The sequence below is a fragment of the Spermophilus citellus genome (assembly GCF_964194105.1).
Source record: "Spermophilus citellus genome assembly, chromosome: 5".
Classification (NCBI taxonomy): Eukaryota; Metazoa; Chordata; class Mammalia; order Rodentia; family Sciuridae; genus Spermophilus; species Spermophilus citellus.
In genome coordinates this window covers 107,839,326-107,855,804 of record NC_138186.1, presented here as the reverse complement: position 1 = coordinate 107,855,804, position 16,479 = coordinate 107,839,326, and the positions used below count along the sequence as shown (strand labels likewise).

Sequence of the window (16,479 nt, the reverse complement as noted above, 5' to 3'; positions counted from 1 at the left end):
TAGGATATTAATGTACAATTTAAGGATTAAAAAATTTTCTATAAATAATTTGTGAACAATGGATTATTAAATGTTGACTTCCTTCCTAGTATAAGACTGCAAGAATAAAAGTAAATTCTTCAGCTATATTGACCAGTGTCTTGAATTCATCTTTTTGAATTTGCCTTTTGTTTTCTGAAAATCCTTCTTTGATAAGTATTAAAGTCTTCTATATTTTATCAAGGGGGTGATTTCAAATGGTTTATAAACAGACTTTAAGTCCTGTTTTCTTAGGGAGAGTATTAGATGAGCCAGAAAGGGAGACAGTGTATAAAATCAGTACCAATGATCAGTATGGATCTCCTAAGCTTATGGTAGGGTAAAAAATAAGAAAATAAACTCTCCTCAGGTCTGAAGGAATTAATGTTGGGTTTGGGATGGCTGGGCAGAGTGATTATTTATCACAATAATTAATTGTAAAGTTTTCCTTTAAACTTACCTATCTTAAAAAGTTTACTTTTAAAATTAATACATATGCCTCAGTTTTGTTTGCAGCCTCTTATTGTGGAAAACTTAAAACTATATACAAGAACAGATAGAGCAGTATAGTGAATGTCCATGTACCTATCACACAGCTTCAGCAATTATTAATTCATAGCCAATTTCATTTTATCTAAACTTCAAGCTGTCTTCAGTTTGCATATTATTTTGAAGCAAATCCCAGATATTGTATCATATCATTTCATCTATAAATATTTTAGGACCTACTCCTAAGAGATAATGGTTCTTTTAAAAAACTGTACAGTATCATGCTGTATAGAATTATTAAAAATGGTTATCAAATACTCAGTTCAATTTTTCAGTTATCTCATAAATATCACAAAAATATTAATTGATTATAGTCAGGATTTAAATAAGGACTGCACATTGCAATTCATTGACAAATTCTTTAAGTTGTTTTAAATTTATGGGTTCTTCATCTCACTTTAAAAATTCCCCTTTTTTGTTTTAATTGTCTACTAAAAGTTTCTCATGACATGAATTTTGTTGATTAAATCCTTTACATGCCATTTAACATGTTTTCTCCTATGTATTTTATATAAATTGGTAATTGAATCTAAAGACTTGATTACATTCAGGTTCTTTTTTGGGGTATAGACTACTGTATAAGATGGTAGTCTTCCATCAGGAGGCATGTAATGGCTGTTTCTTCCTGTAATTTACCAACCACTGAAGATATGTATGGTTTAAAAAAAATCAGTTATTAAATAGGATACACTGTCCAGTATGATAGCCACTAGTGCCTATGGCTATTGAACATTTGAAATGTGGCTAATCTGAATCAAGATGTGCTGTAAATGTAAAAATACATGTTATATTTCAAGTACTTAGTACAAAACAGAAGAATGTAAAATTTCAGTAATTTGTTTTATAAAGATTACGTTTTAAATGATAATATTTTGGATACATAGGATTAAATAAAACATTTTAAAAATTAATTTCAATGTTTCTTTAATTTTTTAATATAAAAAATTTTAAATTACATATTCATAAAATCACATATAATGATTTGGACAGTTGCATTGGACAGTTTCTTTACCGTATAAGGAAAATGTTAATTTCCTGTCCCATTTCACCCACATTTCATTCCTACTCTCCACACTTTAACTTCCCTGCTATTTATTTTGATATTTCTAAGTGACAGGCATTTGATATTGCATTATTGTAGTTACTGTGAGCCAAGTATATTGTATTCTCTCTGTTTATTAAGTCAATTCTCAGGGCAGTTTTACTTTAGAAATGAGGAGATTCAGAAACAGGAGGGTTAAAGATGTAAATGCTGGAGCTTAGGTTCTTGTTTTTAAAACCTGGGTATCTGAGCTCCAGATACTTTATGGCCTCCTCTGCCTTTTCTTTTTTTTTTTAATTCAATTTTTTTTTTCAATTGTAAATATTATCTACTAACTTCCTGCTACAGAAGATGAAGATTTTGCTTTCTCATCCATCTCCCTTTGTTCTTCCCCTTTTCCAACCTGTTCCTGTACTGGGACTTCTTCTGTCATGTAATTATACAATTTTTGGTAAATTCATATTTAATATATATTAGGCATACTTAGATAATGTCATTTATATTACTTTGATTAAATTTCTTTTAAAATATTTTGTCTTTCTAGAACTAGTGACTAATTAACTCGGTTATAATATGTTTGCTTTACTTTATCTGTTAATTTATCCCAGAACCATTTGTTACTATTCTTTTATTCCCCAAAATCACTCATGTGGAAATATTTTTCCTGAGCCCTCATTCTCCAGTCTGGACTGATTACATTGTAGGCGAAAGTAGCACCATTATAATCATAGAACTGATTTATTGGGACTTCCCTTTTTTTTTCTCTCGTATGGTTAGATATCTAAGTCTTTTATGTAGCACCTTGTTCTTGTTTGAGAGTTCAATGTGTTTTTGTTATAAGGATATTTAGGGTTTTTGGTTCTTTTGAAATTTTCTTTGATCCCTGTATTAACACCATTTCCCTGAAGTTCCTTTTTTCTATATGATTTGTTCATAATCTTTCATGTTAGAATGCCTTATTTGTCTGAGGATCCTTTATATTAGAGGGGAACAAAGGAAGATGATTGGAAGGTCTCTGTACACAGGTAGGACTTTTCAGTGGTGTGCTTCATTGTAATGTAAAGGATCAACAAAACATTTTCATGGGCCATCCTCTCACTCCACCATCATTTTCTGGTTTTCCTTTGGGACGGATCAGTTTTTCCAGGTAGGAATCTTCTAGATTTCTATCTCAGGTGGAGGAAGCTGAATTGTCTGAGATCTTGGAGACAAGATAACTAGCAAGGAGCTAGTTATCTCATTGTTCAATATTCAGAATTTTAGTTTACTTTCCTGTTTTCTCTAAGGGGTTACACTGCCATTCAGTGAAACCCCTTAGAGAATATTTAGCTGAACGTTTCACCTATGTTCTCTACCCATAAACGCTAAGTGAACGCCAACAGCAACCCAAAATATCAGCTACCTATAACCAGATACCATATGGTACAGATTCTCACAGAAATAATAATGATGATTATAAAAAGAGTTTTAAATATTCAGCACCTATTATCTGATACACTTGAATCAGACTCTACTATTATAATGCCTTTAAACATTCCTCCTTTTTCCTTCCTTATGTTGATCCTGGAGAAACCCATAGCACTGAAAAGTGGTGATGACACTATTTTTGCAGTCCTTATAGATATTGAACAGTATTTTTTACCAAATGGTGAGAATAACATTTAAGTTTTTCATTTGTCTTTGATAATGTAAAATTCCTCACAAAGTAGCTGCTGATCATACCTCCATGCAGTATTCTCATGTCATATACATTCTAAATAGCAAAAAGATACATTACCACAGACTCTAAGAGACCCTGCTGAGATCATAAACAGGTAAGAAAGGCAGTGTGAATAAAAGAAACCTGAATCACTGACTCAGAATTCTGTCAATTATTGCCACTTTTTCTAGGATTTCTCCCTTCTCTTCCATTCTAAGAGTGCTGTAGGGTACATAATGGTACTTAAATATGTAATCTAGCTTTTCTCTAAAACTTTCAATCTATCCTTGTATTATCAAAGTAAGAGTGATATACTCCCATGGTTGAAATAAAACAGTTACTTGTTGAGTGATATATTAAATCATGTTATATTTTTACATTTGAGGCCTTTGATACCACAGACCTCAATAATGGTTTTACTCATTTATCTATTTTTCTTGTGGTATTTTGGGTTGAATTCCAGGACCTCGTGCATGATAGCAAATGCTTTATCACTGAGCTACATCTTCAGCACTTTTAAAAAATTGTATTTTAAGGCAGGGTCTTGGTAAGTTGGCCTTGAACTTGAGATCCTCCTGCCTCACCTCCAGAGTAGCTGGGATTAAAGTGTTAACAATATTGTTAGTGCTTATGTGCCCCTTCCTCTGCCTTCAATGAAAATATCCTAAATTTGGTATTTTCATAATTTACTCATATTATATATGCCCATATACCTAAGTAATATTATTTTGTATGTTTTAAAATTATGTTGCACGGTGTTTAATGTTTTTTTCTCAACATTGTGAGAGTCATCCATATTAATACCTATACCTCTATTTTTTTTTTCATTTTCACTAATCTTGTCATAAGCTGTGTCTGATCTGCTAAATCCATTTACCATCTGTTAGGTGTTTAATTTCAGTTATTGTATTTTTAAGTTCTAGAATTTTATTGGATACTTTCTTGTCTCCATTCTCTGATAAATTTTTCCTTTTATCTAAGCTATTAAATATGTTAATCGTATTTTAAAGTCTGTCTGAAAATTCTAATATATGATAGATCTTCTGTGGAAAGTATTATCTTTATATTTTTTTTCCTTCAATCATGAGCTCCTACTTAATTGTAGGCACCAGTTTTTGTCTGGCCTTGAGCTAAAAATGTGTTATTTTTAAATGTTTGAAAAATTATCTAAAGAATAGTAATAATTAGCAACACATGAAACTTAACATAAAATTCAAACCTAAGGGCCCATACGAAGTTTTTAATAGAATATAATTACACTTAAAATATTCATGTGTTATCTGTGGCTGCTTTTGTTGTGATACAATAGCAGAGTTGAGTAGTTGCTGTACAAACCTAATGACCATGAGCCTACAATATTCTAAACTATTGCCAACCCCTGCTCTCACTAGAAAATATTTCTCTCCAGACAAGTTCTACTTCCTTAGGGTATCAGGAAGATCACCTTAATTCATTCAGGATTTAATGGATTCAAAGTTTATCTTAAGCTTTTGTGACGGCTGGTCAATTTCTGGCTCACCTATAGTTGATAGTTCTAACTAAAAGCATGGTGTATTTACTCAGGTTCCTGTTCCTTGTTGGGTCCAGTACTTCAGTGTTGGTTCATTCTCAATAACTTTCCTTCTACCTGAGATCATAACTTCAAATCCTTGTTGCCTCCAAAATTAACGCTTTTAAACTGACCATATATATTTGTGTGTGTGTGTGTGTGTGTGTGTGTGCGCGCGCTCGCACGTGCACATGCATATGTGCCTTTTCCAACTTTCCTGATTCTTGTAGGGAGTTTAGTCTGTAAGAAACTAGGCTGACATTGTCAAAGTTCAAGATATCACATCTCCAGATTGTGAAATCTTTCTGTCTCATTTAGGACGGATCAAATCCTTATAGTTAGTCCTAAAGCCTTACATGCTCTGAATGACTACATGGATGAGAGTAAAAACAGGGTCAAAAGAGGCATAAATAAGAAAGCAGGTTTATTTGCCATCAGTGCACTAGCACCTAACAAGTATAGGACTTAATATTCCAAAGATATACACCCATGGTGTTGGGAGTCACTTATATTTAGACATTTTTATATATTTTCATTAAATTTTTAAGTATAATTACTAATAGAAAAACACATTTTTGTCCTTGCTTCAATGAGTTTTGTCAAACACGTATACTTATACCTATGTATACAGTACCACAGTCGAGGTATAGAACATTTCCATCACCTTTGGAAGTTCATTCCTTGCCTTTTCTAGTTAAATCTACCCTCCACAGAAGTAATCACTGTTTTGATTTTTATCCCCATGTTAATCATTAATTTTTAAATGGCAAATTATAACACTACTATGAGTTGCTGGGTGTTACTGACATTTTCATTATTCAAATTTTACCTGCTTCTCTAGATTTGTTTTTTCTCCCTGCCTTTTGTGTGGTTCTAGGGACCAAATCGAGGGCCTCTCACATTCCAGATAAGTTACCCTACCACTGAGCTATGTCCGCAGCCTTTTTTTTTTTTTTTTTTTAATTTTATTTTAAAGTAAGGTCTAGCAAAACAGCCTACGCTGGCCTTGAATTTGGGATCTACCTGCCTCAGCATCCCCAGTAGCTGGGATTATAGACCATGTACCACCATACCCAAATTGACCCCAGATTCTTTTTATTTATTTATTTATTTTTGTTAAGGTCAAGTCTGCCTCTTAATCTAGTATTTTAGTTTAAAGCTTCTCTGATGAAAAAAAGTTATACTAACATTAATAGTCACATGCAATACAGGTAACTTGGTCTTTTAGAATAATATTGAACTATCCTGAATTAGTAAAAATTAACTTCTAGAATCCAAACTCATATTTCCATGGCAAGTCATATACATTATTCTTAATCCTCAGTAGCCCTTGAAAGTGGATGGGGGGAATGGTATTCTCAATTTACAGATGAGAAAAAGACTGCACAAGTTGTTGTAATATAATACCCCTTAGAATTAACCAACTGCTTCCAGAAATATATTTTTCTTTTGCTCATTGAAGTACTCCAGGTTGCAGGTGCACAAGGAAACAGCCAATTTGTATTCCAAGACTCAATTTCCTTTTTTGTTTTCTGAAAATTCATAGGTTTCCCATTCCTTCCATCCTCCAGCATAGTGTTGAGCCCTGAAAACACAGCAAAGAGTGAACATTCTCTCCTGTTTTATAACAGGGTTTGATAGAAATTTCAGAAATAATGTAATGGAACTCATATTAGACTCTCCAGAGTATTTAAAAAAATTGTGTTGCTTTTGAGTAAGATGAAAAGATAGAGGCTCTTTGTCTTGCTATCCTGCACTTACTGACAGTAATTATAAGGAAAAATAATTTGTTTGATGCTAGGGGATCAAATGCAGGGCCTATGCATGCTAGGCACTTATCTAGAACATTGATCTACTCCTCAAAGTGTCTGTTTCAATAAATGTGTATGAAACATTGCAGTATGTTGAGGGTTTTTTTGTGTGTGTGTGTGTGTGTACCAGGGATTGAACTCAGGGGCACTCATCCACTGAGCCACACCCCCAGCCCTGTTTTGTTTTTTATTTAGAGGCAGGATCTCACTGAGTTGTTTAGCACCTCGCCATTGCTGAGGCTGGCTTTGAACTCATAATCCCCTTGCCTCAGCCTCCTGAGCCGCTGGGATTAGAGACATATGCCACCACATCTGGCACAATATACATTCTTGAATCTATTTCTTCCTTCATTTTACTCACCTGTGAAAGCCCAGAGATATTGCTGTGTCCAGAGCCTTTTTGCTTCTCCTTCCGGCTAAACAAGAAAACACTAGACTGTCGGATTTGGATGGCTTTACTTCATTGTACTTTTCTTTGAAGTCTCTTGGGTTCATCTGTAGAGCTTCACTTACCTCATTCACTGGGGAAAATATGTGAAGAATTTCAATTAATTTTTGATACAGAGTTATTGAGAAAATATATTTCTTAAAGACACATGTCACTTACATGGTATATTGACAGATCCTGGGATTTTTCCATATTCAAGAATTTCCCATGTCTCTCTGACATCAATTAGCATAATGTTTTTGGAATTCAACAGGTTTTTGAGTTCCTTATAAGTGACAGCCTTAGAAGTAGCAGTACAAAAATTGTGGCAGTTTTCCTTTATTGACTTCAAATCTGGAAAAAAATAAAATAATTTGAGCAATTTTAAAGTAACATCATGCTAAGCACAGTGGTGCATTCCCATAATCCCAGCGGCTAGGGAGGCTGAGGCAGGAAGATCATGAATTCAAAGCCAGCCTCAGCAAAAGTGAGGTGTGAGCAACTCAGTGAGACCCTGACTCTAAATAAAATACTAAATAGGACTGGAGATGTGGCTCACTGGTGGAGTACCCCTGAGTTCAATCCCCAATACAAAAAAAAAAAAAATATTAAAAGTAACATAACTATTAACAGCCAGAAAGAGTAGCTTAAGTGTTTCTTCCCTACTGTCAGTCATCTAACTATAGTTGGTGTTTTTTCTTTAAAAAAAAAAAAACTATTCATTTTGAATTGTAATGTAATAAATACATTATTTGCTTTCTGCTCCTGCTTCCTAAAACCCGTATAATTTCCTGAATGATAGTGCTAGAAGCATCTTTTGTTCTAATATTTGGTCTTTCACTCTGGTTCTATGCATAGAGCTACTGATCATACTAAGTACCTCTTTATCTGGCTATCCACCTGTACCTTTTATTATAATATCTAAAATAAACAGATAAATGTGTTTCCCTGAGTTTGCTGATCCATTCAAGCAAATTACTCAATCTGAGAAGGGGTAGGGGGAATCCTTCATTTACAGCCAGTTGTCACAACTGTGGGAGGCCTTTGATTGCCACTTCGTCTGAAGTGACAGCAGTGTTGTGGGACTGAGCCCTTAATCTATTGTGTTTTCAGTATCTTTGGGTAGAATTAAGTTGTAAGATACCCAGTTGCTCCACAGGGAGTTGAAGAATTACTTGGTGTAGAAAAATCCATGTTTGGTGGTAAAAGTATTGTGAGCAGAATATAGAAAAATATTTTTTACACTTAATGCTTTCATCCTATCTCTGAGCGGCAGGATGCAGCTCTCCTTTTCCCTGAATGCTTGATGCTAGCATTTTCTCTCTGTATTCTCTCTCCAAGCCCTTCAATTGGCAGGAGCTTATAAATACACCTGCAGCTTTTGGTAACTGAATTATAGAAGTAACTTGAAAATCTTATTCTAATCCAAGTTACAATATTAAGAGAATTTTAATCTCATTTCCCTTTGTAAGCAAATATAGTAAGCCATATATTAGATGTAAGGACAGTACATTTTTAAAAAAATATTGTTTAGTTGTCAATGGATCTTTTATTTATTTATATGTGGTGCTGAGAATCGAACCCAGTGCCTCACACATGCTAGGTAAGTGCTCTACCACTGAGCCACAAACCCAACCCCTAAGGACTGTACATTTTAAACTACACTTGTAGATACCTGATGGTACTGCTACTGCTAAGTAAATAGTAATATAATAGTATTGAACAGTAACTCATATCATGTGGTAGTCCACATTGATATAAGTATATTTAAATAAATCAGGAGAAGGAATGATCATATATTAGAATTCCAACTGACAAAAGTAGAATGAATAATGGAAATAGAAAATCACTACAGATGCTCCAGTAATGTTTGTTGCAGGTAAAAACCACTGATGAATACAAGACTTAGTGGGTGAAAGTATGATGAGAAATAGAATAATATCTCCCCATAAGATACATGCTAGTTATAAAGGGAAGAGTTGAAAGATCCCACTGTCATCAGTTATTCAAAGACAAGTTCATTAGTAATAAGCCTTGTTGATAACAGGCACTTTCTGGAACTCACATGATGCACTGAAAAGAGCACAGCATCATTTGCTTAGTATTCTTGCCAAAAATGCATGCCTGGAGTCTAATCAGAACAAACTTGGTTTACAAAATAACTAGTACTCCTAAAAAGTGTCACTATCCTGACAAAGACTGTGGAACCATCACAGATGGGAGGAGGCTAAGGAAACATTACAATGTAATGTAAATCCTGAATTGGACTGGGACTATAAAAATGACTAGGTGCAGTGGCACATGCCTGTAATCCCAGCAACATGAGAAGCGGAAGCAGGAGGATTGCCAAATTTGAGGCCAGCCTCAGCAATTTAGTGAGGCCCTCAGTGACTTAGTGAGAACCTGTTTCAAAAGAAGAAGGGCTAGGCACATAGCTTAGTGGTAAAGCACTCCTAGGTTCAAATCTAGTACTTAAAAAAAAAAAAAAAAAAAGGGAATATAAACGGGAAATTGATGAAATTCAAATAAGGTCTGTGAATTAGTATTTTTGTAAATATTAATTTCCTGATTTTAGTAACTATACTATTAGATGATTACATTAGGAGAAGTTGGGTAAGAATAAAGGGAACTGTTTTACTTTTCCAACTTTTGTATGGGTCTTTTAGGGCTCGGGTTGTAGCTGAGTTGGTAGAGCACTTGCCTTGCATGTGTTGAGGCACTGTGTTTGATTCTCAGCGCCAAATATAAACAAATAAATAAAATAAAGGTATTGTGTCTGTCTACAACCTTTTGTATAGGTTTAAAAATATTTTAAAAGGGGCTGGGGATGTAGCTCAAGTGGTAGCGCGCTCGCCTAGCGTGCGTGCGGCCCGGGTTCGATCCTCAGCACACATACAAACGAAGATGTTGTGTCCGCCGAGAACTAAGAAAAAATAAATAAATATTAAAATCCTCTCTCTCTCTGTCCCCCCCTCTCTCTCACTCTCTCTTTAAAAAAAATATTTTAAAAATAAAATAACCAAGACATTGTTAATATTTGTATTTCACAAAAACTGACTATTTATAAGAAAGGTAAATAATGCTTCAGGGGAAGAAGAAATAATGATTCAAATTTTAAGTGTTAAATATAAAGTGAAATTAATTTAAATATTATAGACCTGGTATAGGAAAAAGGTGTGAAGTTCTAAGTCCAAAAAGAGACCCACAATATAACTTACTGAGAATTCTGTATTTGTGAACAGTGATATTTCAAATTAACAGGGAAATGATATTTTATTTAATAAATATGTAGGACCAACTAATTAGGAGAAAACTTTAAGCAACCTATTATCTCATTCCTTTTGTATCTATAAGCTAATATCTTAGAAATACTAATTGAAGACAAGAATGAATAATTTATTGGGGGGGATTGAACCCAGGGGTGTTTTACCATTGAGGTACATCCCCAGTACTTTTCATTTTTTATTTTAAAACAGGAAATTATTAGATTGCCTCGAATTTGCAATCCTCCTGCCTCAGCCTTCTGGGTGGATGGGATTACAAGTGTGTACCACCATGCTGGCATCTATGAATAATTTAAATATTGGGACAGGAAGGCCATTCTAAACATGACACAAAGATCAGAAATCATAAAGATTTGTCCTAACAAAAATGCTAAATTTACATATGGGAAAGTACAGAGAATTTGAAACAAGAGGCAGGCAGGAAGAAAATATTTGTAACATAGCAAAGATAAAAAATGCTAGACATGGTGACCCACACCTAAAATCTCGGCAACTCAGCGAGGACCTAAGCAACTTAGTGGGACCCTGTCTCAAAAGAAAATTAAAAAGGACTGAAGATGTAGGTCAGTGGGAAAGGACCCTTGGGTCATTCCCCAATATCAAAACAAACACAAAACCCCAGAAAAGATTTTTTTTAAAAAAGGACAAATTAATGAGCTCACACAAAAATACCTAAGAAAAGGACAAAAATCAATAGAAAAATGGTGAAAATAAAGTGAACAGGGAATTGACATGAGAAATACAAATGGCCAATGAAATGAGAAAAGTTGTCTAACTGCACTACTAACCAAGGAAATACGAGAGTTACACAAAACTTTGTAATTGTATCAGGCTCATAAAAAAGTAAGAGGACTGATAATATGCAGTATTGGTGAGGGTGTGAGGAACTGAGTACTCTCAGACGTTATTAGGAGTATATAATTTTAACAAACTTTTGAAGGGAAATTTAGCAGTAATAACATTTAAAGTTTGCATTTTTTTTGCCCCATGATCTTACTTTTAGGAATTGATCTTAATATTAGTATGAATAAACACAAATGGAGATATGTTTAAATATGTTCATTGGCAGAACTCTATATAATGTTGAAAAAGTAGAAATAAGTTAGACATCCATCTATAAGGAAATTGTTATATTACAAGTGATACATTCTACAATGGTATATTAATATAAATTGCCCAAAATATAGAATTAAATGGAAAAAACTAGTTGGAAAACTGTGGGTAAACTTCAGGTTCCCAAACTTTCTTAGTTCACAATGCCCTTAATGTCTTGGGATTTTTTTTTTTTTTTCAGAAGCCAAAAGGATGCTTAACAGTTCTATTTATTAAGTACAGTAGTTAAGAAAAAAGTAAGTTGCCAAAAAGGTGTCTGTAAATACCAGACACGTCTCCATTTTCTTTGACATTCTTGATGGCAAAGTGATGGAAAAAAGGACAGATACCTATAATTGTTTTAAAATACAGGTTTTTTCAGGCCAGGTGAGATGGTGCATGCCTATAATCCCAGCTACTTGGGATCCTGAGCTAGGAGGATTGTAAATATGAGGCCAGCCTGGGCAATTAGCAAGAACCTGTCTCAAAATAAAAGACTGGGGACATAGCTCAGTACCCAGTGCTTGCCTAGCATGCGTGAGACTCTGGGTTCAATCCCCATTATCGAAAAACCAAACAAACAAAATTCACAGGTTTCTATTAATTCCACTCCTAACTATATACTAAAAAGAATCGAAGACAGAGACTCAATTACTTGAACATGAATGCTCATAGCATTATGCACAATAGCCAAAGATGGAAACAACCTGAGTATTCATGAACAAATGGGCAAATAAAATATGGCATATACATATAATGGGATATTATTCAGCCATTAAGAAGGAATGAAGTTACCCAGTGAAACAGTCCAGACACAAAAGGACAAATATATTATTTCATTTATATGAAAATATTTTCATAGACAAATTCAAAGACACTAGTTGAAGGCTACCAGGAGTTGGAGGGGGAAGGATAAGGATGTTATTGCTTCCTAGAACAAAATTTCTGTTTGCCATGATAAAATTCTGGAAATAGAAAATGATGATGGTGGGGCAGGGCTGAGCTCAGGGGCAGAGCACTTGCCTAGCATGAACTAGATCCTGGGCTCCATCCCCAACACCACAAATAAGAAAAATAGAAAGTGGTGATGTGGTACAATATTGTGGATATAATTAATACTACCAAATTGTACACTCAAAAGTGGTTAAGCCAGGCCCAATGGTACATCCCTGTTTTCTCAGCAGCTCAGGAGGCTGAGGAAGGAGCATCACAAATTCAAAGCCAGACTCACCAACTTAGCAAGGCCCTAGGCAATTTAATGAGACCGTGTCTATAAAAAATAAAAAGGGGTAAGGATGTGCTCAGTGGGTGTCCCTGAGTTAAATCCTTGGTACAAAAAAAAGTTAAAATGGCATATTTTATATGTATTTTAACACATTAAATAAGTTTTAAAAATACATGTTTCCTATCTTTACATTTTTAAAATTTGGTTCATTTTTGTCTGCAAGATTAGATCTAAAAACACCTGGAATCAAATTATTTCTCATTCAACTATCTGTTTTGTGAGTTGGCAGGCTGAATTTATACTTTTTCTACTGTTTATTGTTAGGAAGTAGAAAACTATGCTATTTTGTTTAGAAGAGCTTTATAGTTATACACATTAGTTAGATTCATCCTGAAAACTATGCTACTTTTATAAATTATGTTTAACTCAATTTTGGTATTTAGCTATTTGGAAACAATCACATGAAATAACTTGTGAATGAGATCAGTTATGTTTTTCTTGTAGAGTCATTAAACTGACATTTAATTTTCTATAATTCAGCTTTATACCTGTGGGAAGGCAGTGGAAGGAGGAAATAATCATTGGAGACTGGATTTCCTGCCAATTCCACTCAGTGAGCAAAAGCCTAATGCAAGCATGTTCCCATCATGAGTCTCAGCTCCCCCAAGCCTCTCATGGTATAAGCCTCTACTCAACTGTAGTCACTTAAATCAGTGAACCAATATTTTGGGGGTTTTGTTTTGTACAACATATCCTATACTTGTAAATCAACCACTTGACCTATTACTCAACCAAGAGACACTGATCTCTTCCTACACTGAAGAAACACTGGCAGTTTGGGATTTGCCAAGAAGTGATATGTGGTTCTTGAGGGATTTTTAAGAGTAATACTAAAGGGACCAGGTACAGTATGTACTTAGCATGCTCAAGTCCCTGGGTTTGTTCCCCTACCCCACCACCAAAAAAAAAAAAAAAAAAAGTAATACTGACTATATCTGATGTTTACCTTTTTAGCCTAAACTTTGAATATTTATAATTTTGCTGTTTTCACACTGGTACAATCTAATTTCACCTGGATACTCCTTATAGTGTACATTACAGTATGCAGACTAAGCTCCTTAATATAGTCTATGATGCCCTTCAACAAGTTGTTGTGAGATTTAAATGAAGTGAATGTATATCCAGGATGTGTTATAGTTTCCATATGAGATGTCTCCCCCCAAAAGCTCTTGTGGCAATGCAGGAATGTTCATACGTGAAATGAAATAGATAAGATTATGAAATGAACAGATTATGAGCTATAAACTGATTAGTGGATTAATCCATATAATGGATTCATAACTTAAATAGGCTACTGGGTGATAAATGTAAGCAGGTAGGGTGTGACTGGAGAAAGTAGGTCACTGGAAGAGTCCCCTTAGGGATTGTAGTTTGTCTCTGGCTCCTCTCTGGCTCTTTCTCTGCTTCTAGGAAAGAAGAGCTGAACAGTTTTCCTTCACCAAGCCCTTCTGCCATTATGTTCTGCCTAACATCGGGCCTAGAGCAAGGAATCCAGCAGACCATGGACTGAGACCTCTGAAACCAGAAGCCAAAATAAACTTTTCCTACTCTAAGTTGTTCTTGTCAAGTATATTGGTCATAGTGACAAAAAGATAATACACACAGGACAAACAAAATAAATGCTTATTTTTGCTTTTCCTTCAGGATTTATACACACTGTTATTTCTTAAGGGTTTATTTTTTTCCCTCATTTCTACATGGAATACTCTTCCTCTCTCTTAAGACCCAATTAAATGTTGTTCATTACCTCACAATTCTACTTCTAAGTATCTATTCTAGTAAAGCACTTGTTCATATACACAAGTGGCAGGCACAATAATTACTGAAGAATTATTTATATGATAGCAAAGCACTGGAAATCACAATATTCATCAATAAATGGTTAAGTAAACTAAGTATATCCATACTATGGAATATATGTAGCATTTAAAAACTTCTGAATACCTAAATGAGACAAAATTACAGAAAAGTATGTACAAATCCTATTTACATAATTTCATATGTACCTTTACGTCTACTCATCAAAAAATGTTTAGAAGGGGTCTGGGGCTATAGCTCAGTTAGTAGAGTGCTTGCCTTGCATGCACAAGTCCCTGGGTTCAATCCCAGCACCACCAAAAAAAAAAAGTGTTTAGAAGGATCTGAGGCAGCGATTAGGATAGGGAGATGTATAAAGAGGGACTTACACTGTACTTTTTTTGGTTTGTTTAAATGAGAATATAATCATATAATATTAGCATTTTTTTAAATGAAAAAGACTCTTTAATATTTTCTCCAACATGGGTAGATTTGTTCTTTCCATAGCAGTTTAACTAACTAAGGTGGGCGGTATATGATGATTGTTTACTTATGTCTGTTTCTCTCAGAAATGGTGAACTCCTGAGCTGCAGAGGCTGTGTCCCCAGCAGAAGGCCTGGGAGATTAGGGGCTCAATAAATGATTGCTGAATAAAGGTAAAAGGAAACAACAATTTGCTTAGAAAAGTCCATCTTAAACTCCAGAGAATGTTAAGAAGGAGTGGGAGGGCAGTGATACGTTGGGCCCCTGCAGCTGTATCCCCAGATAAAAGTTGATGCTGATGGAGAGGCAAGTATGTAACGCAAAAACGAAAAAAATGGACTCAAGTCCTGCTCCGAGTTCTGGACCCAATCCCTCCACTAACCACCTTCAATGTCTTCTGCTTCTGTATCTACGACCAGGGAGGTATTTTTATGGTTTAATACGTCATAATCCTGGGTGGCTGTTTCATCCAGCAATGAGCGCTGCTCTCTAGTAGGTCACAACCTGTAACTTGCAAGGCTGGGACTGGCCATCTTACTGGCTCCTTTGGGTCGCGAATTAACCTTCATTGATCAAACAACTAACTCTACCATTATAAATGCCCTCCCGACTAGCATCCTGGTGCCATGTTTACCCGTCTCCCTGAGTTCCCTGAGCAGTTCCAGGCCCGCATAGGCTTGGATCTGAAGGCACAAGAAGTGCTAGTGGGTGCCACATACCCAGATTTGCCAAAGAGTAATAATGGCAAAAGTCTAAAGAATCGAGTACCCTCGTTAATGCCATCCTTCCCTGACATCCGAAATTAGGAGTTCTCCCTTTTTCCAGGGGTCAAGCTCACCGCAGAGCTCAGTCTCCACGGACCCGAGGACAGCCCTGCGCGCAGTCCGGAACAGCAGCCAGGGCAGCATCCTCGCCCGCTGGCGCCCGCCGCGCTGCTGACAAGTCACTTCCTTTCGTCGCCCCCTCCCGCCCCAGGCGCGCCGCTCCCGGCTCTCGAGCGCCCTCCAGCCAATGGCCGGCAGAACGCAGTAGTGCCGAAGTCGTAATCGCTGACCTAACCGTGCCGCTTTCAATCATTTGAAAAGAAACTAAGTTTCTTTCTTTTTTGTTTTTTCTTTTCTTTTTTTAATGAAAAATAGTTTAAAAGTGGAAAGTAGAAAAATATGACAAAGCTTAAATATGAAGATTTAAAGTAAATAAACTGCAACTTTAACATGATTTTTCATACATTGGATTAATTTAAAGCAGACTACATGAATTTTTTCCTAATTTTTCTTAACTTAAATACCTGGTTTAGCTGAGGTCAGTATTAAAATAATCTCATAGTGTTATCCCCCCCCCCCCAAGTATTGGTGATATCTGACTATATATGATCATAGCTTTGTCAGGGTTAGGTTCAACTTTGTAAAGTATAACAGTTCACGTTGCTACAATGACAAATTA

General features: G+C 35.3%; 2 protein-coding genes across 5 annotated transcripts in view; one reads left to right on the top strand and one right to left on the bottom strand.

The window, feature by feature from the left end:
* CCNC (cyclin C) overlaps positions 1-15,090 on the top strand; it is a 39,903-nt gene extending 24,813 nt beyond the window's left edge. Inside the window, exons 12-13 of one of the 2 annotated variants that reach the window (XM_081294253.1) lie at positions 13,237-13,373; positions 14,167-14,318. In XM_081294253.1, coding sequence (XP_081150379.1) covers positions 13,237-13,373; positions 14,167-14,180 — 151 coding nt within the window. In that variant the 3' untranslated portion in view covers positions 14,181-14,318. Of the gene's footprint in view, positions 1-13,236; positions 13,374-14,166 lie in introns of both variants that reach the window. The other variant, XM_081294256.1, reaches the window with a different exon arrangement.
* Positions 5,265-16,005, bottom strand: LOC308648997 (thiosulfate sulfurtransferase/rhodanese-like domain-containing protein 3). Of its 3 annotated transcripts, none has more exons than XM_081294257.1 (4): positions 15,875-16,005; positions 7,276-7,449; positions 7,030-7,189; positions 5,265-6,442 (listed from the first exon to the last, which is right to left on the bottom strand). In XM_081294257.1, the coding sequence occupies exons 1-4, from the start codon at positions 15,942-15,944 to the stop codon at positions 6,370-6,372; spliced, it is 477 nt and encodes a 158-aa protein (XP_081150383.1). In that variant the 5' UTR covers positions 15,945-16,005; the 3' UTR covers positions 5,265-6,369. The 3 variants fall into 3 exon arrangements, with proteins under 3 accessions (XP_081150383.1, XP_081150385.1, XP_081150384.1); XM_081294259.1 differs by having other exon boundaries at positions 15,805-15,942; XM_081294258.1 differs by having other exon boundaries at positions 15,756-15,893.
* Between the last annotated feature and the right edge of the window lie 474 nt (positions 16,006-16,479).